The 24107-nt window shown below is 46.0% G+C and overlaps 2 protein-coding genes across 3 annotated transcripts in view; one reads left to right on the top strand and one right to left on the bottom strand.

Annotated features, from left to right (window-relative positions):
* LOC137431323 (ceramide transfer protein) overlaps positions 1–22841 on the bottom strand; it is a 112141-nt gene extending 89300 nt beyond the window's left edge. Inside the window, exon 1 of the mRNA XM_078781863.1 lies at positions 22441–22841. Coding sequence (XP_078637989.1) covers positions 22441–22671 — 231 coding nt within the window. The 5' untranslated portion in view covers positions 22672–22841. The remainder of the gene's footprint in view (positions 1–22440) is intronic.
* Positions 22842–23145: 304 nt separating this feature from the next.
* POLK (DNA polymerase kappa) overlaps positions 23146–24107 on the top strand; it is a 106536-nt gene continuing 105574 nt past the window's right edge. For both annotated transcript variants that reach the window (XM_078781861.1, XM_078781860.1), the window contains exon 1: positions 23146–23214. The gene's annotated coding sequence lies outside the window, so the exon portion shown is untranslated. The remainder of the gene's footprint in view (positions 23215–24107) is intronic.

Below are 24107 nucleotides of genomic sequence, written 5' to 3'. Positions count from 1 at the left end.
CTTTCACCGGGCACGTCCCGTACCGGGAACAACGGCTGCAGCGCGCACCTCCTGGCCAAGCAAAGCAGGTAATGTAAAGCCGGCAAAGCAACACGCGGCTTGCCCAGCGCGCGCGGCCCAAGGTGCGACCCGTACGCGGCCTTGTAGACGGCGAGGCGAACTGTGCCAGCTGCTTGGTTCCGTGCACGAACCCACAGTGACTTGACGTGTCAAAGGGTAGTTACACGTCCCGGTAACTCCTCTCGCCAGACGGGCTTTGAAACGCCGATTCTCTTACATTGCTCAATCGATACCGCTCGCGTCCGAGCTTGGCGAGGAAGAAGAAGAATTGTCGCGTCTCCAGGACCTCGTGTCTTTTCTTCTTCCGTTTCCGGTCTCCTTTTTCTCAGAAGGGCTCCTGACCCTTTAATCACAACAACCTTTAATCGACTACACATTGATAAGCAAAGCCCGGAATAGTAATTCACATACATTCACATAAATATGTAACACTCCCCCCCTTCAAGAAAGAAAGTTTGAACCCAGCGAAAACTTTCTTTGCCGGCCAACTTGGATAAACAAACCAGATAACTCACCCCCCCCCCCCCAACTCATCAGTTCCCCCCGGGCACAGTCATCACTTAAAAATAAAGCAACAAAATTTCACACGATCCCCTAGATTAATTCCATCTGGACCAAGCGTCAACCACTTCTAGTTTCTCATGAATGACGGTTAAGAGGTGGTGACCAAAGCCCCCAAATTTAAACCTCTCTATAGCACTTTTTCGGGAGGCCCAGCGGAATATTCCCTACATGGACGCCTTAAGGAATGTGGAGTTCACGGTTAGTCCGGGGAGGAAAGTTCATTACATGGACGCCTTTAAGAACGTGGAGTTCATGGTTAGTCCGTGCAGGAAAGTTCACTACCTGGACGCCTTTAAGAACGTGGCGTTCACGGTTAGTCCGTGTAGGAGCCCCGGCTCGGCGGCTCCCCCGTATATAGTGCTTCAACTTCTCCAGACTCCTAACCGTTACGGTGGGACCCCTTGTCCCAGCCGTTACCTGACTGGCGGTCTCTTTCTCGGCCAGTGCTCTGACATTCATTCTTTCGGGAGGTGCCGTAACTCTGGGAGCCTCCATAGTAATATCGGCTGCTGCCAACCCCAAAACTACTGCCAAGTTGTCCTCTTCTGTAGACCTCTCGACGCCTACGAAAGGCCTTCCTTACTGTTATGGTCCGACCCTCCAAATCCTTACCATTCCAATTCTTCTCTGCCTCCCTGGCGTCTCTTGTGCTTGCAAACGTGACAAAGCCGAACCCTCTTGACCGTTGCGTTTCCCTGTCTTTTACCACCCGCACTTCCACCAGCGGCCCATATCTGTTGAAGACAGAGGTCAGAACTTCTTCCTCTGTGTTGAAGTTCAGTCCCCCTACAAATAACTTGGAACTTTTGTCGCCATCCCGAGCTGGTGGGGTGTTATTTTCCCTGCTGTGCTCTTTACCAACCCTCGGGTTACCATAAATTTGCCCCCCGGCCAAATCATTCCCGATAATCACAGATACTCCCTCTACAGGAAGCGTGGCTTGTAAACCGACGGTGACCGGTCCTGACACCAAATCGGATTCCAAATGGATGACATGAAGTGGGGCACTAACACAGCCACCGATCCCTTGTAACCGAACACTATCACCAGTTGCGGTACTCTTTGACAATGGCAAAATGCCTTCAAGCATTAAGGATTGATGGGCTCCTGTGTCCCTCAAAACCCTAACCGGTCTTGGGTTAGTCAAGTCTCCCTTGAGTGAGACCAACCCCTCATAAATAAATGGTTGGTAACTCTTCCGTGGGCGATTTCTTACGTTTGCCATCGCATTCGGAGTTGTACTAGTCGGACTCCGCTCTGGGTCTTCCCTTTTCATGAGGTAACAACTGGACATCAAGTGTCCAGGTTTCTTGCAAAAAGCGCAAGTAGGCCCGGAGGAAAAACTCGTGGTCTGCCTCGGGCCCCCCGAAAAATAAGTTTGTCTTGGGCCCGCAGCCCTCTGATTTCGAACAGGTGGGGTATCCGCGTTGTCCCCATAATCCTCTCGAGGCCGCCGCCATGTATTGTCGTTCTCCGCACCTGCTGTTCCCCACCTCCCCTGCGGAGATCTAGGCGAGGAGTTAGGTTTGTGGACCCCTATCCGGTGTGTTAAGGCATAATCATCTGCCAGGGTGGCTGCGTCCCACAACTTCGGTACTTTCTTTTCCTGCAGGTACACTTTGATGTCCTCGTGGACACACTGTTGAAATTCCTCCACCAGGATCAAGTCACGCAATGTTTCAAAGTCTTTCCCGACTCCTTTTGACTCACACCACCGATCAAACATGTTTTCTTTCACTCTGGCAAACTCCACATGGGTCTCACTCTCCCTCTTCCTGGCATTCCTGAATTTTTGCCGGTAAGCTTCCGGAACCAACTCATAGGCTTTGAGGATGTGCTTCTTCAATACCTCATAATCTGCACATTGATCCATTGGTAGCGCCGAATAAATCTCTTGAGCTTTTCCCACCAGCACACTTTGCACTAGTATGGTCCAGGCCTCCTCCGGCCAGTTTAACTGTCGAGCCACTTTCTCAAAGTGTGGAAAAAATTTAGCGACTTCCTTTTCACTGAAGGGTGGAACCAGCCTCACATGTCTGCCCACATCCCAGGTGTTCTGGCTAGGTGTCGACCCCATCAGCAAGGGTGGTACCTCTCTGCGTTCTCTCATTAACTCCAGCTCCTTGAATTTAATTTCTTGCTGAAGCTCCATGTCACGTTCCTTTAATTCCCTTTCCGCTTTTCTCTCCTCTGCTTCGAGGTCCCTTGCAGCTCTCCTCTCCTCTGCTTTTCTCCCTTCTAACCTTTCCTGGAGTTCTCGTTCCACTCTCCTTTCCTCTGCTTGTTTCTCTTCTCTCCTCTCTTCTGCTTTCCTTTCTTCTTCTGCTCTTTCCTTTTCTGCTTTCCTTTCTTCTTCTGCTAAACTTTCCTGGAGTTCTCGTTCCACTCTCCTTTCCTCTGCTTGTTTCTCTTCTCTCCTCTCTTCTGCTTTCCTTTCTTCTTCTGCTCTTTCCTTTTCTGCTTTCCTTTCTTCTTCTGCTCTTTCCTTTTCTGCTTTCCTTTCTTCTCCTTTAATCCGTTCCTGGCTCCGTAATTGCAACTCCAGTTTCCGGAGCTCAACGTCTTCTGGTTCTTCGGGTAGCCACTGCCAGGCTAACTCGTCCCATGTTCCTAATCCCACCATAGACTGTATCACCGTGGTCTGCAACTCTACCTTCCTCAAATTAGTTCGGACCTCCAAGTTAAAATGTTTGGCCAATTTCAAGAGGTCCGCTTTTAGTAACGCTCGGAACTGTGCCTCACTAGGTGTTACCGCAAAGTTCTGTGCAACAAACGCCATGGTGACTATCGTTAACCCCTGTTAACCTTCCCCCAAGACTTTACCCCAATTTCTCAAAAATTTACCAATTAATAATTAATTAATTAATTTTAATTAATAAAAACTATTATTTTATTATGTTATACAATTTTAAATCCCGGACGAGCCCTCAATTCTGTTACGTGGTCCTCCCGGTGACTACCTGGTCTCGGTGACCCCCGGACCGTGAGAGGAACTCCGCCAGAAAGATTTATTATGTATGCGCTTTCGTAATGCAATCAATATGAATTCCAACCAAGAAAAAAACCCCACACCAAGGATCCGGAATAATCAATGATATATTCCCCTCGCAATCAACCATCAACAGTCAATAGTACAAAGATGTAAACTCATCTACATTAACTCTAAGATGGCCATCTTATACATTCCTCACGTGAGCCCCACTCCCGACTCCCTCCGTGGTCAATGTCTCTCACAATGTCTCCGTACTCCTGTAGTTCGATCTCCGCACGTGGGCGGTTGAACGGACCCTTCCTGACGTGCTTTCACCGGGCACGTCCCGTACCGGGAACAACGACTGCAGCGCGCACCTCCTGGCCAAGCAAAGCGGGTAATGTAAAGCCGGCAAAGCAACACGCGGCTTGCCCAGCGCGCGCGGCCCAATGTGCGACCCGTACGCGGCCTTGTAGACGGCGAGGCGAACTGTGCCAGCTGCTTGGTTCCGTGCACGAACCCACAGTGACTTGACGTGTCAAAGGGTAGTTACACGTCCCGGTAACTCCTCTCGCCAGACGGGCTTTGAAACGCCGATTCTCTTACGTTGCTCAATCGATACCGCTCGCGTCCGAGCTTGGCGAGGAAGAAGAAGAATCGTCGCGTCTCCAGGACCTCGTGTCTTTTCTTCTTCCGTTTCCGGTCTCCTTTTTCTCAGAAGGGCTCCTGACCCTTTAATCACAACAACCTTTAATCGACTACACATTGATAAGCAAAGCCCGGAATAGTAATTCACATACATTCACATAAATATGTAACACAATTAATAATGAGAATAAATAAATAATAATGGTAAAATAATTAAATTATTAATCAATTGGCTAATGGAATACCGAAACCAGCACCATTTCATCCGAATTTCTAACTTTGAAAAAATTAATTGATGAAGTCATTTATCGAATAAATAAATTAATAATCGATTAGTTGATTAATCAATAATTCAAAAATACCCTTTACAGCCAAATGACTTGGTCATTGTCATGTCCAAATATCAGCTTCCAAGCTCAAAAGATGCCTGAGATAATGCCCTGATGAGAAAGGAAATAAATAAGTACTGAATTAATCAATAATATCCCGGTGTGTACCCTGGTTAGAATAGGTACACCGTATCCCTGCGTGTCGTAAGAGGCGACTAAGATGGTTGGCGTCAGGAAGGGCATCCGGCCATAAAAACATTGCCTCAAAAAGAGAACCATGACAATTACAACTACATATGGGCAGGGTACAGCCCAAAGTGGAGATCGGTTTCTGAGGTTTGCGACATGGAATGTAGGGACAATGACAGGGAGATCAGGAGAAGTGGTGGAAGTATTGATCAGAAGAAGAGTGGACATATGTTGTGTGCAAGAGACGAGATGGAAGGGAAGTGGTGTGAGAATGGTGAAGGGTAGGCAGGGACAGAAATGCAAGTTTGTGTGGCAAGGGTGCCCGTAAGGCGTGAATGGTGTTGGTGTCCTGTTTTCTGAGGAGTAGACAGTGTGGTGAGTGTGACTAGAGTGAGTGATAGGTTGATGATGGTGAAAATGATGATTGGAAGGCTCTTGGTGAACGTCATCTCGGGATATGCTCTGCAGGTTGGTCGGAGCGATGAAGAGAAGGACAAGTTCTGGTGTGTGATAGAGAAGCTGATGGAAAACGTGAAAGATGAGGAAGTTGTTGTGGTAGGAGGAGACCTAAATGGACATGTGGGAAGGAGTATGGACGGTTTTGATGGAGTTAATGGGAGTTACGGATATGGTGTGAGAAATGGAGAAAGTGAAAGGATTTTGGAGTTTGCTGATGGAGCTGATTTGTTGATTTGTAATACTCAGTTCCAGAAAGAAGATAATAAGCTTGTTACATACACGTCAGGTGGGTCGACGACAACCGTTGACTACCTGATGGTGCGTAGGCGAGATAGGGGGCACCTCCGGGACACAAAGGTGATCCCAGGGGAGGAGGCTGTTTCACAGCACCACTTGGTTGTCTGCGACATAAGGGTGAGAGGTGCGAGGAGAGCTCGGCGGGTGAAGTACCAACCGAGAATGAAGGTGTGGAGGTTGAAAGAGGTGACAGTAAGGGAGGCATTAAAAGAGAGGCTGAGTAGGGCAGAGGATGATGTGGTTGAGCTTGAACGTGGTTGGATGTCAATGAAAGATAGTCTGTTGGGAGCCGTTGGTGAGGTATGTGGATGGACAAAAGGACCACCGAGGCACTCGGAAACATGGTGGTGGGATGAGGAAGTTGGAAAGAGGATTGACGAGAAGAGGAAGTAGTTCAAGGGGTGGCAGAAGGCGAAGGGTACGGGAGCAGAAAAAGCAGAGCATGAAAGTTATAAGGCAGCCAAGAAGGTTGCAAAGGAAGAGGTAGCAAAGGCACAGGAGGCATGTAGGAAAATGTTCGGAGAAAGCTTGGATTCGGAAGAGGGTCAGAGAGCGGTATTCAGGATTGCAAAGCAGATAGCGAAAGAGAAGTGTGATGTGATGGGGGTGAGTTGCTTGAAGGATGAAGTGGGACAAATCGTTGTGGACCCAGATGGAATTAAAGGAAGATGGAAAAGATATATGGAAATGCTGTTGAATACAGAGAATGATTGGGATGGCAACATAGAGAGTAACCCAATATTAGGACCGGCAGAGAAGATAACTGAGAAGGAAGTTGAGGAAGCGATAAAAGCAATGAAGAGTAGAAAAGCGGGAGGGCCGACGGGAGTTGTGGGAGATATGTTGAAGGCAGCAGGAAGTTGGGGTGTGAAGAGAATGACAGAGATCTGTAATCTGGTGGTGAAAGAAGGCCGCATTCCAGTGGATTGGGAACTGAGTACCCTCGTCCCTCTATACAAGGGGAAAGGTGACGCTCTGGAGTGTGGCTCATACCGAGCGATAAAGTTATTGGAGCATGGAATGAAGGTATTGGAAAGGGTGTTGGAGAGGAGGATAAGGAAGAAGGTGAAGATCGACGAAATGCAGTTTGGCTTTATGCCAGGAAGAGGAACGACAGATGCGCTCTTTATTGTGAGGCAGTTGCAGGAGAAGTACATGGAGAAGAGGAAGAAGTTGTTTCTTGGCTTTGTTGATCTGGAGAAAGCATTCGATAGGGTTCCACGTGAAGTATTGACATGGGCATTGAGGAAGTTAGGAGTGGAGGAATGGTTGATCAGAGTAGTGATGGCAATGTACAAAAGAGCGAGCACAGCTGTAAGGACGAAGGACGGGAACAGTGGTGAGTTTGAGGTGAAGGTGGGAGTGCATCAGGGGTCGGTACTAAGTCCACTACTATTTGTAGCTGTGATGGAGGTGCTGGCTCAGAACGTAAAGGAGGGTTTACCATGGGAGTTGTTGTATGCAGATGATCTGGTGTTGATTGCCGAAAGTATGGATGGACTGAAGGAAAATATGAACTAGTGGAAGGAATGTATGGAGACAAAAGGTCTGAAGGTGAATATAGGAAAGACGAAGGTGATGGCAAGTGGTAAAGCATGTGGTGAGGTGGAAAGAACTGGGAAGTGGCCATGTGCTGTGTGCAGGAAGGGTGTCGGAGTGAACTCCATTCAATGTACAATGTGCGCTGAGTGGGTTCATCAAAAATGTAGCGGTCTGAGAGGGTCATTAACCAGTGTGGCAGCTACATTCAAATGTAAGGTGTGCACAGAGGGAGCTGCAGATGGAGGAAATGTTGAGTTGGATCTTGGAGACGGCGTGAAGCTGGAAGGTGTGAAAACATTTTGCTACCTCAGAGACATGCTGAATGGAGAAGGTGGATCAGACTCGGCAACGGTTGCAAGAGTGAGATGTGCATGGAAGAAGTTTCGGGATCTGAGTGGCGTGCTGATGAGGAGGGGAGTGTCGTTGAAGCTGAAGGGAAAGGTGTATGCTGCATGTGTGAGAAGTGTTATGATTTATGGGAGCGAGACATGGGTAATGAACGTAGAGCAGCAACGAAGGCTGGAAAGGGTGGAAATGCGAATGGTTCGGTGGATGTGCGGAGTGTCGTTGAGAGAGAGGAAGACAAATGATGAATTGTGAAAGATGATGGGAATAGAGCGTGTGATTGTTGCTGTGAAGAGGAACAGGTTGAGATGGTTTAGTCATGTGTTGAGGAAGGATGAAAGTGACTGGTTGAGAAGAGTGATGGAAATGAATGTAGAAGGAAGTAGCGGATGGGGAAGACCAAGAAAGACTTGGCTAAAGATGGTGGAAGAAGAAATGCGGGCAAGGGGGTGAACAAGGAGAGATGCAGAAAATAGGGCAAAATGGAGAAGATCGTCATGGGGACCGCAAGGCTAACCCCCGCTCTAGCAGGGAAAATGGCCTTAAAATGCCTGTTGTTGTTGTTGTGTTGTTAATTAATCAATGATAATTAATTTAATTAATTGATCTATACATCAATAAATCAATAATAAAGGATAAACTAGCAGTGTGAATCACCAGGATAAACTAGCAGTGTGAAGCACCAGGATAAACTGGCAGTGTGAATCACCAGGATAAACTGGCAGTGTGAATTACCAGGATAAACTGGCAGTGTGAATCACCAGGATAAACTGGCAGTGTGAATTACCAGGATAAACTGGCAGTGTGAATTACCAGGATAAACTGGCAGTGTGAATCACCAGGATAAACTGGCAGTATGAATTACCAGGATAAACTGGCAATGTGAATCACCAGGATAAACTGGCAGTGTGAATTACCAGGATAAACTGGCAGTGCGAATCACCAGGATAAACTAGTAGTGTGAATTACAAGGATAAACTGGCAGTGTGAATCACCAGGATAAACTAGTAGTGTGAATCACCAGGATAAACTAGTAGTGTGAATCACCAGGATAAACTGGCAGTGTGAATTACCAGGATAAACTGGCAGTGCGAATCACCAGGATAAACTGGCAGTGTGAATCACCAGGATAAACTAACAATGTGAAGCACCAGGATAAACTAGCAGTGTGAATCACCAGGATAAACTAGTAGTGTGAAGCATCAGGATACTATCAGTGTGAAGCACCAGGATAAACTAGCAGTGTGAAGCACCAGGATAAACTAGCATTGTGAATCACCAAGATAAACTAGCATTGTGAATCACCAGGTTAAACTATCAGTGTGAATTACCAGGATAAACTGGCAGTGTGAATCACCAGGATAAACTAGCAGTGTGAATCACCAGGATAAACTAACAATGTGAAGCACCAGGATAAACTCGCAGTGTGAATCACCAGGATAAACTAGCAGTGTGAAGCACCAGGATAAACTAGCAGTGTAAAGCACCAGGATAAACTAGCAGTGTAAAGCACCAGGATAAACTAGCAGTGTGAATCACCAGGATAAACTGGCAGTGTGAAGCATCAGGATAAACTAGCAATGTGAAGCACAAGGATAAACTCGTAGTGTGAATCACCAGGATAAACTAGCAGTGTGAATCACCAGGATAAACTAGCAGTGTGAAGCATCAGGATACTGGCAGTGTGAAGCACCAGGATAAACTAGCAGTGTGAATCACCAGGATAAACTAGCAATGTGAATCACCAGGATAAACGAGCAGTGTGAAGCATCAGGATACTAGCAGTGTGAAGCACCAGGATAAACTAGCAGTGTAAAGCACCAGGATAAACTAGCAGTGTGAATCACCAGGATAAACTAGCAGTGTGAATCACCAGGATAAACTGGCAGTGTGAAGCATCAGGATAAACTAGCAATGTGAAGCACAAGGATAAACTCGTAGTGTGAATCACCAGGATAAACTAGCAGTGTGAATCACCAGGATAAACTAGCAGTGTGAAGCATCAGGATACTGGCAGTGTGAAGCACCAGGATAAACTAGCAGTGTGAATCACCAGGATAAACTAGCAATGTGAATCACCAGGATAAACGAGCAGTGTGAAGCATCAGGATACTAGCAGTGTGAAGCACCAGGATACACTAGCAGTGTGAAGCATCAGGATACTAGCAGTGTGAAGCACCAGGATAAACTAGCAGTGTGAATCACCAGGATAAACTAGCAGTGTGAAGCATCAGGATACTAGCAGTGTGAAGCATCAGGATACACTAGCAGTGTGAAGCATCAGGATACTAGCAGTGTGAAGCATCAGGATACTAGCAGTGTGAAGCATCAGGATACTAACAGTGTGAATCACCAGGATAAACTAGCAGTGTGAAGCATCAGGATACTAGCAGTGTGAAGCACCAGGATAAACTAGCAGTGTGAAGCATCAGGATACTAGCAGTGTGAAGCATCAGGATAAACTAGCAGTGTGAAGCATCAGGATAAACTAGCAGTGTGAATCACCAGGATAAACTAGCAGTGTGAATCACCAGGATAAACTAGCAGTGTGAAGCATCAGGATACTAGCAGTGTGAAGCACCAGGATAAACTAGCAGTGTGAATCACCAGGATAAACTAGCAGTGTGAAGCATCAGGATACGAGCAGTGTGAAGCACCAGGATAAACTAGCAGTGTGAAGCACTCAGGATAAATTAGCAGTGTGAAGCACAAGGATAAACTCGCAGTACAGACTCTTGATTTTCCATCCATTACAGACTGATATTTCTGTTCTATCTATCACTCCTAAGTAGGTTGTCAGAATTATTTGTACTCTAGTTGCTTCAAAAGCGACTGGTCCTGATGGAATCCCTGTGATTGTATTGAACATGTGTTGTCCTGAACTGTCATTGATTCGTGCCAAGGTATACAACCCGTGCTTGTCTCCTTCGGTGTTTCCCTCATCCTGGAAAGTGGCTTCTGTTGTCCCTGTTTTCAAGGGTGCTGGTGAGTGCGCATGCAGCTGTGATCTGAGAACGAAGATCCTGCTGGTTTGCCATATTGGTGTTGTGGACAACATGTTTGACAAACCTCCACATAAAAAAATCAAGGGGGGTTGTCTCTGGTGATTGTGGGGGCCAGGTGGTTGGTCCGTCTCAGCCAATCCAGTGACGCAACCTGGAAATCTTTCATTCAGGAAGGCTCGAACGACTAAGAGCCATTGAGGGGGAGTGCACCATCCTGTTGAAAAATGATATCGGGTTGCATGTCTTCAATCTGTGGGAAGTCAAATCCTTCCAACGTGTTCATATAAATTGTTGAGGTCAATGTATCCTCTGCAAAGAAAAACGGACCCACCAAGTGGTCATGGAAAAGGCCACACCACACATTGACCTTTGGACTGTCGCATATGTGTTCAATGACCACGTGGGTGATTTCAGAGCCCCAGATCCTCACATTGTGCTGGTTGACCTTCCCTGATGCATGAAAGCATGCTTCATCTGTGAACATGACCTTCTTCAGGTAATCTTCATCATCCTCTATGCAACTGAGCATTTCCAAGGCTAACGTCTTGCATTTGAGTCCATCATTTAGTTTGAGTTCCTGCAGAATCTGCACCTTATTGGCATAAAGCTACAGTCTCTTATGCAAAATCCTGTGTACAGTGGTGGTTGGTAGTCCCAGTTCTCTGGATGCACGTTGGATTGTTTTTCTGGGACTTTGTTGAAATGATTCATGCACTATTCAATGTCTGCTGCACTTGTGCTTGGTCGACCGGTACTTTTATGTTTCATATAACGTCCAGTCTCCTTAAACTTATTGTACCACTCTCTCATACTCATCCACGATGGCGGATTCCTTCCATACATTGTTCGAAAATTACGCTGAACTTGCGTGTCAGATCTCCTCTTGATGAACCATTTGACACACTGAGCTTTCTCCAGTGGAGTCGCAATTTTATTTTATGTTAAACCACCAGACCTGAAAATATCATAAAGAAAACTTTATGAGATTCTGTATCATAAAAACAAAAACAAGGAGTATCGTTGTTTCTTTTGCGGTACAAAATATATTAACAACCAAAGTTGTCCGGGTCTTTTTAGAACACCCTATACATCGTGGTTACATACCTAAGATCATTGCAATTGCATTGGGCCATTGACTAACACCCTGGCTTAAGGCCTGAGGCCTGCTGATCTGCTGAACATAACAAAAATAACACGATGTACAATATGTACATACAAGAAGCAAAAACATGCATACAGCTTGTATGCATATACAGTATAATACATCATGGTTATTGTGGTTATACTTCATTACATCATCGTTATACATCATGGTTTTATACCTGGGATCATTGCAATTACACTTGACTATGGACTAACACCCAGGCCTAATGCCTGAGGCCTGCTGTTCTGTGCTGCTTCATTTGGGGTGGAGTTAGGCCAGCTGTCCAGCCAATGGGTGTAAAGCAGTGGGGTGGAGTCAGGGTAGCTGAAACCTGACCCATGTATAATATGTGATATTTTAGAAGTTCAAAAAGTCCATAACACCTCAAACTTGGTCTCTAACTTAATGAACCAAGTTTCAGTTGAATATGTTAAAGGGTATGGAAAAAGTGCAGACACCAGGTGCAACGGACAGATGGACGGATGGACGGATGGACAGACAGACGGAGAGTAAACGTATAGTCCCCTCGGAGTAGGGGACTAATAAAGTGCAAGAAGCTAAGCATTCCCAACAATTTGCAATACATTTCACACCACTTGGAAATATCAGTAGTAGTAGTAGTAGTAGTAGTAGTAGTTGTAGTAGTAAGTAGTACTCGTTCGTTTCCCTCAAATATAACTTAGGGATTTGGATTAGATTTGATTAGAGTGGAAGACGAGGTGTTTGATTAGAGTGGAAGACGAGGTGTTTGATTAGAGTGGAAGAGGGGGTGTTTCATTAGAGTGGAAGAGGGGGTGTTTGATTAGAGTGGAAGACGAGGTGTTTGATTAGAGTGGAAGACGAGGTGTTTGATTAGAGTGGAAGAGGGGGTGTTTCATTAGAGTGGAAGACACTGATGATTTCAACACTAGTTTTACAATCCTTTTTTCAAATTAAATGCATCATGACATTCCAACTAATGTATTGTAATTTCACTGCAAATAATCCAAGGTTTACCAAGTTATATATCTAGTGTACATTTTCTTTTTTGACGAAAATAAAAAAGGTAATGTAGGTTCATTGACTTTAGGGCCACCCTGAATCCAAAAATACATTTATGCATATTGCTGCAATGCTGCATATTCAGGGTGTGGCAAAAGAATGGGACAGATTTCAGTGTGGAATAATTCTATGATAATGGAAGGTAATTATGTTCTTACTTTTCAGGTTGTATCAGCCGAACTGGTGTTTTGAAAAAAATTAATCATCAGGGATGGCAAATTGGACACATGAACAACTAAAAATTTGGGTTTAGTATTTCTTCGAGGGATTTTCTACAATTTTGTCACAAAGAGAATTCAGAAGTCATTTTCAAGTTCGTGATGCAGCGTCAAGAAAAGTAATAAACAGACGTGTGTCATGCTTCAGTGAAACAACAAGACGGGGCTACTACATGCCACACCACAAGGCTACGCACATGGAACTGTTGCGAGGGCATTTTCCTGGATACCTGGTGGTGGTGGTTCGTATGCAGCCTGTGGCTGCTTGGTTGCATCATTTTATGGGGGCGCAGCTGTGCCGCTGATGCCCCCCATTACGAGGCAGCTTTTACTCATTTTGTCAACCCACGTGGTGTTAGTTTAACGACATGACAGGGGCCCAAACTCAGGACACTAAGACCTCAAGCCAGCTACCTTAATCGCTTGGCCAACACCAGGCTGGAAAGCTGGTCTATATATTCGGAGATGTGAATTGGCCTTCCAGATATTCAAAGGACAGTGCATACAGGAACAGGCCACATACACTCAATTACCTGAAGAAAAACGTTATTAGTGAAATTGAGGCCATTCCGATAGACTTTCTTGTGCAGGTTGAGGGGTGTAATCGGTACCAGAACAGCGGAATATGCGTTGCCAAGGGGGCCATTTTAACTGACATTTTCAATACCTAGTGTATTCTGAAGAAATGTGAACATCTGTCCTTTACAATTGTTCATACAGTTCAATAAATAACTTCTATAATTAAGACATTTCGATTTCAAACACGGCCATCTTTTTGCCAAACTGTACTTGTATGTTGAAAAAGAAACGCTGGTGCATCATCGACTGCTGTATCTAGCTCGTAGAAGTTTTGAGTACCCCTCATAGGTACGGTGTACACAACTAGACTCCCCGAAAAAGAATAATAAAAATCATGGATACAGACACATCACATACAGACGCAACATTACCAAGTGCAGATTCCAACTACACCTGCTATAAGCAGTTTGCAAAGCACGTGCAGATTCTGATTCTGATGTACCATACTCTATTTCAGCCTCGGTGCTGCCAAAGCAGTTTCTTGGCAACGGTTATACTGGGTGGTTTTCCATTGCCTTGCCAGCAGTCGTTACGGCTGGAATTCGGCCATGATGCCAGCAATATCTCGTCTACTCTTTGTGAAGGACTCCGCAGGATATTTAACATCCACTAACTCATGCCAGCAGATGGGCCGCCCATTTAACATCCAACCAAGGGACGGCACACACATTGACGAATAACCCTGCATGTGAAACACCGGCATGACAGTTTACAGCTGGGCCCGGATTCAAACCCAGGCTAGACAGCTTAGAGGAGAGTGTGCATACTTCAAGGCCATTCCAAAACAACAACAAAAAACAAGAATGTCTGAAAGAACAAGTGCTTTGTAAAACAAACAAAAACAGAACACCACAAATGAATACACCTTCATGGTTGGCATGACAGCTATGACTTTCATGCTAATCTTATTACTACATCTGGCTGCGGTCACATCATGCCGATGACGTGCACTGGACACAAAGGACGATAAACAGAACTTTCCTCTATTCACTTTCAGAATGAGAGACACACATCATGTCCATCATTAAAAAAAAGAAAAAAGAAGAGGAACAAGTTAGGCAACCGTGGAAAAACAGGCGCGACATTACAATAGCCAAGCAAATACATTAGATGAGCACACATAGAGGAAATCCTATAGTCCAGGAAGTTATCAACAGATTCTCAATTTTAATAGTCTTGACACCTCGGTGCACAGTTCACAAAGTAATCACTTCTACAGTATGATTACTCAATGAAAGAAAGGAAATAATAGGGAAAAAGGAAAACTAAAATTCAGTATAGCATTATTAGGGCTGGTCGGATGGTCTCGACCTAGAGGTACGAGGACGTTGAAGATCCCGGTGTCCATCACGAAGAGTAGGCAAGCTATCGCTGGCACCATGGCCAAACTCCAAATTCCTGCCCTAACTACTTAGTCGAGCATCAGGCCTGGCCAGCCAATTCATGAGAGACTTGTGCTAAAAACTTCCCCATGCTAAACAAACAAGAAAGTGGGAATAATTGTGGCCATTAAAGAAGAAAAAGTACGGAATTACTAACGAGAGCGAAGTTGATGGCATGCCACCACAAATCCCCATGCTTCAAACCTAAAACAAGGTGGAAAGATGGAAAAACATTCCACCAGGAATGACCCAATTTCAAATTTTGAGTTTAATTTTTTTTTTCTTTTATTTTCACCACTGTGACCCTAAGACACCACCCCCTGGGACATGAGCAGGGGTCAAATCAAAAAAATCGTTACATATGTCTCCCAATGTTGATTGCATATAGGTTTTACAATGTGCCTGTAATTGATTTTTTTTTTGGTATTTGACCACTTGACCCCACCCAGGACCCCCAGAGATTTTGACCTCACAAAGGGTATTCAAAACTTCTATGAACTAGATACAGCAGTCAATGATGCTCCAACATATATTTTTCAACATACAGGGTGTGGCAAAAAGATGGGCATGTTTGAAATTGAAATGTATTTTACTTATAGAAGTTATTTATTGATCTGTTTGCAATTTGCAACAATTGTAAAGGATAGACATTTGCATTTCCTCAGAATACACTAGGTATTGAAAATGTCAGTTAAAATGGCCCCCTTGGTGGATAACACATTCCGCTGTTCTGGTACACATTATACCCCCCATAACCTTCACAAGAAAGTCTATCGAATGGCCTCAATTTCACTTGTAATGTTTTTTTTCATGCTCTCGCATCTTCTTGCCATGTGCTGATCACAACTACCTAGTTTGGTGAATTTCTGCACAACCGTTTAGGAGGAAATAGCGTGATGGACAGACAAACAGACAGAGCCAATTACAATATCCCCTCTCCAGTTTTTTAACTCACCTAGACAGGTGAGATATTAGCATCGCGCTAATATGCCAGCAGATGGCTGATATACACAATTTATATACACAATATTATTAGCCGATATACACTATAGCTGATGTACACAATATTATTAGCCAATATACACAATTTCGATGAAACTTGACCACAACCTTTATCACCCATGATGTACTAAAGTTTGTTCACGACATTAAAGGTTCACTGGTTCGACCAGGTGAGTGCAGGGGCAATGCCCATATTTTTTTAAAACCCATCGCAACTGTATCATATTCACATCCAGCACTTCAACCTTGAGGCACATGGAATCATCAGCAATCGCGTTCGCTCAAGGAGATAACAGGAACGTGTGGTGTGCAGGATGAAGACGCGAGACGACGGCATAATGCTTTTCCGATTCATCCTGCAGTCATCTACATCACCTTACTCAGACTGTATATAAAAGTAACAAGTGAAATACCACAAATGCAATTTCAAAAAAATGAAATTCATGGAACTCAAATCCTTTGTGAGAAAGCACTTTATGCACATCCTGCTGTCATGTTTAAAACTACGAACCATTGGAAATGACTGCTGAGGCCAGGCCGACTAGAGAAAAAAAACCTTACACATAGAACACCTTACCCCACACACTTGAGAAAAAGGACATGCGAAGGGTCTTCTCAGCTCTTGCTTTGTGTTTCCGAGCACAATCTATATTTCCTACAAACCACCATATTGTCTGAATCTCGATATTCCCCAATGCTGAGAGCGCGAGCGGCAAATTTGATTGGTCGAGATGATGTGAAATGACGCAATATTTTGTCCAAGTACTGTTACGGATCCGTCACTTCTACCTTTGTTGTTATTTATATACTTGTTGTCAGGGCCCTTAGGGATGTTTTGGTTCAAATTCTTCCAAAAGCATCAAATTTGGCACAGATGTTGCCCATGCCATACTCTTTCGATTTTTGACGGGCGCCAAGGGCGGTATGATCCGGGGACCATACCGGTCCATCCCGCCATGTCACCTGACCTATTTTTTTTTTTTTTTTTTTTTTTTTTTTTTTTGTATACAAGATCGAGGCTCGTGAAAGAGCGAACATTAATCACACAGAAAGACAAACCGACACATAAAACATATAACATCGGGAGCGGTAGACAAGATGGGGAGAGAGGGGGAAGGACACAAACACAACATTTGAGAGCAGGGACCGAGAGACATGGAGACATCGAGAGATCTGAGAGAGGGCGAGGGCTTTGGGGGGGGGGCATGGGAAGGGGGCGGTGGGAGAGGTATAAAACATATGGACACTGCCAGGACTTCCAGGAAAGAAGTTGGAATTTCAAACAAGGTGGATCTGGGGTGAATTAGCGGGGGTAGAAAAGATCAAGGTTTTGGATGGGGGAAGATAAGAGATGGTGGTGAACAGCTGTTTTAAAGACCTGGAGGGAGGAGTGGGATTGAAGGGAGTGAGGGAGTTTGTTCCAGAGGCGGGAGAAAAGAGGAATGAAAGAGTGAAGGTGAGCAGAGAGCCGAGATTTCGGCAGTTTAACCATCAGAGGGTTGCTGGCAGATCTTGTGCGACCTGTAGGAATATTTGGGGGACAGAGCACAGAGAGAGCTGGGGGTGCAAGGCCGGAGAGGAGTCGGTAGAAGACAGAAAGACCACCTACCTGCCTGCGGTGAGTGAGTGAAAGGCCCTCAGAGATAGCTTCATCGCGGGAGATTCCAATAATTCTGAAAGCTTTGGTTTCAACAGCGTGAAGCCGAGCTAGGTGTGAGGCAGGAGCACCGGCCCATAGGGGAGAACAGTATTCCATTGAGCTGCGGATGAAAGCCTTGTATGTGGTGAGGAGCTCAGGTGTGCCGAGGAAGGACTTCGCACGACGGAGGATGCCCAGTCGGCGACTGGCTTTGGAGGCCAGCTTGGAAATGTGGTTTTCCCAAGAAAGATCATGGCAGATAGTGAGACCCAAAATCTTGAGCGACAGAACTTCTTGGAGAGGATTGTTGAGAAAGTAGATGGGAGGGTTGTCCAGTCGATCTTTTCGGAGAGACATAGTAAGAGTGTGAGATTTGTCAGGATTGAAAGACATGTTCCACTTGTTTGACCAGTCTGTGATTTTGTCCAGGTCTTCAGAGAGTGAGGAGGCAGCAGACTGCCGATCTGAGGGAAGAGGAATGGAGCGGCAGAGAGTGGAGTCATCAGCAAAGAGATAGAGAGGATTTTCGAGAGAGTCAGAGAGATCATTGATGAAGACCAGAAAAAGCACGGGGCCCAGAACACTGCCTTGGGGAACTCCAGCCTGAACAGGAAGAGGAGATGAGAGAAACCCATTCAGGGCCACACGTTGACGACGACTAGAGAGGAAGTCCGCCAGCCATGCGTGGAGATTTCCATGGATACCAAAGGAGGAGAGTTTGGTGAGCAGAGCGGGGTGCCAGACCGTGTCGAAGGCACGTGATATGTCGAGGGAGACAGCTCTAATTTCCTGTTTGGCATTGAGGACCTCCATCCATTGTTGAGACAGCAGAAGCAGCATGTCCAGAGTAGAGTGACCTGGTCTGAAACCAAATTGATGATCAGAGATCAAGCCATTGGAGAAGAGGAAAGATTTCATATCCGAAGCAATGATGGATTCCATGACTTTGCTGATAATTGGGAGAAGGCTGATTGGTCTGTAGTTGCTAGGATCTGTTTTTGCACCTTTTTTGTGCAAAGCGGTGATGTTGGCTGATTTCCAAGCAGATGGCAGTTGACCTTGAGCAAAAGAGAGGGTGAAGAGAACAGAGAGAGGGTGAGATAGAGCAGCAGAGCAGGATTTTAGGACCCGTGGGCTGATGCCGTCGGGTCCAGTTGCAGAATCAGAGTCGAGGGTTGACAGAAACTTTTCCACCTTGTCAGGAGGAAAGGACACGGAGTCCAGGAAAGGACACGGACCTATGATGTCATAATTAGGATATGCATCCAATCACATGGCGTACTATAAGTGGTCAAAGTTCAAAATGAATCGATCGAAAAATGAAGGCAGGGATCCATTTTTAAGGTTTTCATAAAATCCAATATGGCCGCCAGGTCACATGACCAATGACGTCATATTTATGACATGTATACAATCATGTATACATGAACCCGGATCATGATCGCACAAAATTTAAACACAAGGATATGGCATACAGTTCATAAAACATCAAAATCCGTACCTTTGTAATTAGACTGATGAACTGCATATGCCTGAAAATTAGGAAATAGACATGTAAATATTTCCTCTAATTGTCAAAAATAAGGTCAGAGTTCGATTACCCAACCCAGAAACATAAAATGGTGAACCTCGCGTAAATCTTGACAAAAAACTCAAAAACCGACATGTTTGACTCAAAAATGACCTTTAAGATGACCTTGAGGGTTGACCTTGACCTCGAATCATCAAAATAACATCATAATTGGATTCCTCGACCTCGAAAACCCCCTGAAAAGTGGTATCATACATGATTCCAACCCTTTTGGTTATTTAACTGATTTTCCTCTAATCCGGGTGGCGGCCATTTAGTATTTCGCCAATATGGGGCCCCCCGGGGGGGGGGGGGGCGCCCGTCTTGGCGCCCGTCAAAAATCGAAAGAGTATGGCATGGGCAACATCTGGGCCAAATTTGGTGCTTTTGGAAGAATTTGAACCAAACGGCCCCAAAATATCCCTAAGGGCCCTGACTATTGTAGGATTTTTAGTTTCAGGTAATAAAATTGTTAAGATTTCTATGTGAAATTAAGATGACTTTAGTAAAGGGTAAAAATAAATGTTTGTGAAGGAGAAATGAAGACGCGGCAAAGAGACCGGAAGAGAAGGAGAGAGGACAAGACGGCCATCAGAGACGTTTTTGATATTTGTCGCGAATGAGTTGAGGCTTCCCAGGAAAGGGATTGCCCGCGACATCGTCATATATTGCGAGAGCAATTAAACCTGTGTCTGAGGTTTTATCACCAAGTGTGAGTCATTGTTGGAGGGAGCCCGCACCTCCATTATAGGCCGATACACCATTTTGTCCTCGAAGAGGCTGTCAGCTTGGGGCATCTTGTTTTGTCATTGGGATTCCCATATCGACTTCACCATGTGGATTGCCGTTGGTTTCCATATCGGCTCAATTCCCATATCGACCTCTCACCTCGTAACTCCTCGTTCGCCGCCGTGCCAATACCTGCCTGTTGTTTTGCCTTTCTGCACGACCTCGATCTCCAACCAGTGTGAGGATCTGTGCACGGACTTTGGGGAATGTTCCATTCCACTCACGATAGTGTCGTGAGTTTATTGCTCGATTGGGGAATGGTGGTACCATCAAATGCATTGTTCATTTGATGCAAGTGATATTTTCATTGTACTTTCTGTAATAGTGTTATTATTGTGTATGTAAGAGTTCTTAATACAATTACTTGTTTTGTTCTAAAATTGCATTGGTGTGGTTTCACCATGGTTTAATAGAACACGCAAAATAACAAATGTTTCTGCCGTGTTCCCTCTCGAGACTCTGAGGGCCAATGTAACCGGGGTTTGGTGAGGTAATACGTAACAGTACTGATAAACTGTAGGTTTTTGGAAGTACTGTAACAAGAAGAGGATTTGTGTTCTAGAGTACGCATGGAAGGATGCACAGACGGACGGACAACCCGAAAACATAATGCCTCCAACAACTTCATCAGTGGAGGCATAAAAAGAATGAACTTCGTTCCAGGTGAGCAAAAAATGAGAAGTTTACTGTTGATGCAGCGTCTTTTGTATCACCTTATTTAACGTGTTAAATTAGTTATTCGTGTCTGTTGTTTGTGTGCTTTACATTCCTAAAAAAACAGTAAGTTTCCTGATTGGAATGATTTTCAATTTTGTTTGACTGTAAGACAGGGAGACAGAGTAAAACAATTAATTACCTTACTCCTCTCGGCAAATGTGTGATCGGGACGAGCTGTTCTGTACAATTTACCAAATTCAGAGCCAAAGTACCAAAGTACCAGAGCCAATTCAGAGCCAAAGTACCTGCTAAACTGCAGGTTTGTGTTCCGATTCGTGCTCTACAGTGTTCAAAATATAGAATTCAATTTAAATCAAGTAGTTCCTCAATCAAAGACTGCCATTTGCAGACGGATTTGCTTCACTCCACTTTGCGCTTTGCACTCGGAGTGAAAAAGGAGGGTAAGCAAGAGTCATCCAATGGGTTTTTAGGGGAGGGAGGGAGGGAGGAAGGGAAGACAGGTTATACCAATTGAAGTCAGATGCCCGACAAGGTATAATATTCACTTCTAACAGTGAAAGTAGCGGCCGAGTAAACGATATAAGCAATACAAATCAATCAATTAAAATCGAGCGGACGAGCCTATTGGTATCCTAATTGTCAATCAAATTCGACCCTTTCGTGGGTTAAATCCAGGAGCAGACAACTATATAAAGGTGTGAACAGTCACGCAGACTGAAACATCCTGCCGTGGTGTGCAAAGAAAACACACACGCTCGGACGGACAGACGCTCGGATGGACAGACGTTCGGACGGACAGACGCTCGGGCACACACACGCTCGGGCACACACACGCTCGGGCACACACACGCTCGGGCACACACACGCTCGGGCACACACACGCTCGGGCACACGCACACACACACACACACACACACAACCCTTCGGACACACACAGTCCAAACACGCGCTCGGACACACGCACACACGCTCGGACACACGCACACACGCGCTCGGACACACACGCACACACGCGCTCGGACACACACGCACGGACACACGCACACATGCGCTCGGAGACACGCACACACGCTCGGACACACGCACACACGCGCTCGGACACACGCACACAAGCGCTCGGACACATGCACACACGTGCTCGGACACACGCATACACGAGCTCGGACACACGCACACACGCGCTCGGACACGCACACGCACTCGGATACACGCACTCGGACACACGCGCTTGGACACACGCACACACACGCTCGGACACACGCACACATGCGCTCGGACACACGCACACAAGCGCTCGGACACACGCACACACATGCTCGGACACACGCATACACGAGCTCGGACACACGCACACACACGCTCGGACACACACACACACACGCGCTCGGACACGCACACACGCACTCGGATACACGCACACACGCGCTCGGACACACACACACACGCGCTCGGACACACGCACACACGCGCTCGGACACACGCGCTCGGACACACGCACACACGCGCTCGGACACACGCACATACGCGCTCGGACACACGCACACACGCGCTCGAACACACGCACAAACGCGCTTGGACACACGCACTCGGACACACGCACACACGCGCTCGGGCCCCAGCACACACGCGCTCGGACACACGCACACACGTGCTCGGACACACGCACACACGCGCTCGGACACACGCACACACGCGCTCGGACACACGCACACACGTGCTCGGACACACGCACACACATGCTCGGATACACGCACACACGCGCAAACATGTGCTCAGACACACGAACGCACGCGCACACACGTGCTCAGACACACGAACGCACGCTCAGCCAGACGCATGCAAAGATACACCCATGCACGGACAGATAGTAACACTCAGTAGATGAAGGCGGCAAAATGTTAGATGTTCAATGAGACAGATTAAATTTAAAGGTTGAGAGATGGAAGAAGGGCTAGAGGTGCAAGACCCCTGGCTCTGCACGTCGCGCACCGTGACACCAGCCTTGCTCAAACAGATCGCACCGCGACAGCCGTACTCGCTCTCATCCTCGGAGCGGTAGTAGCTGAGCGTCGTTCCTCGGAGAACAACCCAGCGCTCCTGCCAACCCAGCAGGTAGTTGGTCCATTTGCTGAGGGCTCCACACTGCTCCACGGGCGGTGAGTCCGCCTCGACGGCGCCCTCGTCCTCCTCGGACACGTCCGATCCCTGCGTGTCCTGCATCGGCGGAAGACCAGGAACGCGACCGACTGTGTCGAGCGGAAGCCACCAGGATGGAAGGCCGACACTATGGAAGACAAACACACCCGCGCTTCGCTCACGGGATGAGTCGCTTTCCTCTTGGGAGTGGAGAGAGCTATCAGCTATCAGTCAGACGAAGGGGCGGGACAAGAGAGGAAAAATAAATAAATAATGTGTATCATAATAAACATCAGGAGGAAGAAGAGTCCACACGATCGAATTACGTCTTGCTTCAGTAGGTTAAAAATAATCCATTACTCTACTGCACTAATTTACAATCTTTACGGCATTAATTAGTGAAATAATTTTGCTAGAATATTTAAATGTTAATTTCAATCAGATTGTCATACGTTTGACAGGCGGTCCCAATGGTTCACGTTCATTTTAGGAATCAATATATGTTCCTAGGGCACTTTGGGTGTTTGCTTTCGTGTAAAGTCGCCATTTTGCTGCCCTGAAGGCGATTGTACTATCTATAAATGAATCACCTCGATTTTCCGCTGTTAACTGAATCGCAGATGGGCGGTAAGATATTTCTTCTGTCCAAATATTATTTTTCACCTTTGTATGTATTTATTATAAAGTATTCCCTGTTTCGTCCTTCATCTAGAATCGTATTTAAGGCTGTGGTCTTGCTTCGTTACCTTTTGATAAACTGGCTCTGCTACTCGGAATCAAATCATTACATGTTATGTATAAAGAAACTGGTGTTATTATACGAGCTCGCGGGGGTTAATAACTATTGTGTGTCACTTGGTTATTGAATATTGAATGACGACCGACGAAGTCATAAAGATTGACTGATTATGGGCCTGAGATTTCTGTCTGGTTTTGTTCAGTGGAGTGTTTCCTTCTGCCTCGTCATGGTGATGGAAGAATCTCGCTTCATTCGGTTCTGTGTTATTGGAATATTGCATCATTAGTTCCGTGTTCATATAGACCTCTGGACCTGGCCTATGGCTATGCACAGGGTGACTGGGTGAAAGAACACGACCCCTCCCAAGGTCTGATTGGGTTATTTATTCCCCGATAGTGCACATGTGCACCTGGGTATATATACTTTTAGTATAAGACGCAGAACATTCCAACCCACCCCGCTACTCACTCATCGACTCACTCATCGACTCGCTCATCTACCCGCTCATCTACCCGCTCATCTACCCACTCATCTACCCACTCATCTACCCACTCATCTACCCACTCATCTACCCACTCATCCACCCACTCATCCACCCACTCATCCACCCACTCATCCACCCACTCATCCACCCACTCATCCACCCACTCATCCACCCACTCATCCACCCACTCATCCACCCACTCATCCACCCACTCATCCACCCACTCATCCACCCACTCATCCACCCACTCATCCACCCACTCATCCACCCATCCCTTTCCCACCTCTCTCCCGACGC

The sequence above is a fragment of the Myxine glutinosa genome, chromosome 7 (genome assembly GCF_964187855.1).
Source record: "Myxine glutinosa chromosome 7, kmMyxGlut1.1, whole genome shotgun sequence".
Lineage (NCBI taxonomy): Eukaryota > Metazoa > Chordata > Myxini > Myxiniformes > Myxinidae > Myxine > Myxine glutinosa.
The sequence above is the reverse complement of the archived record's forward strand: the minus strand, read 5'-3'. Positions and strand labels throughout refer to the sequence as shown.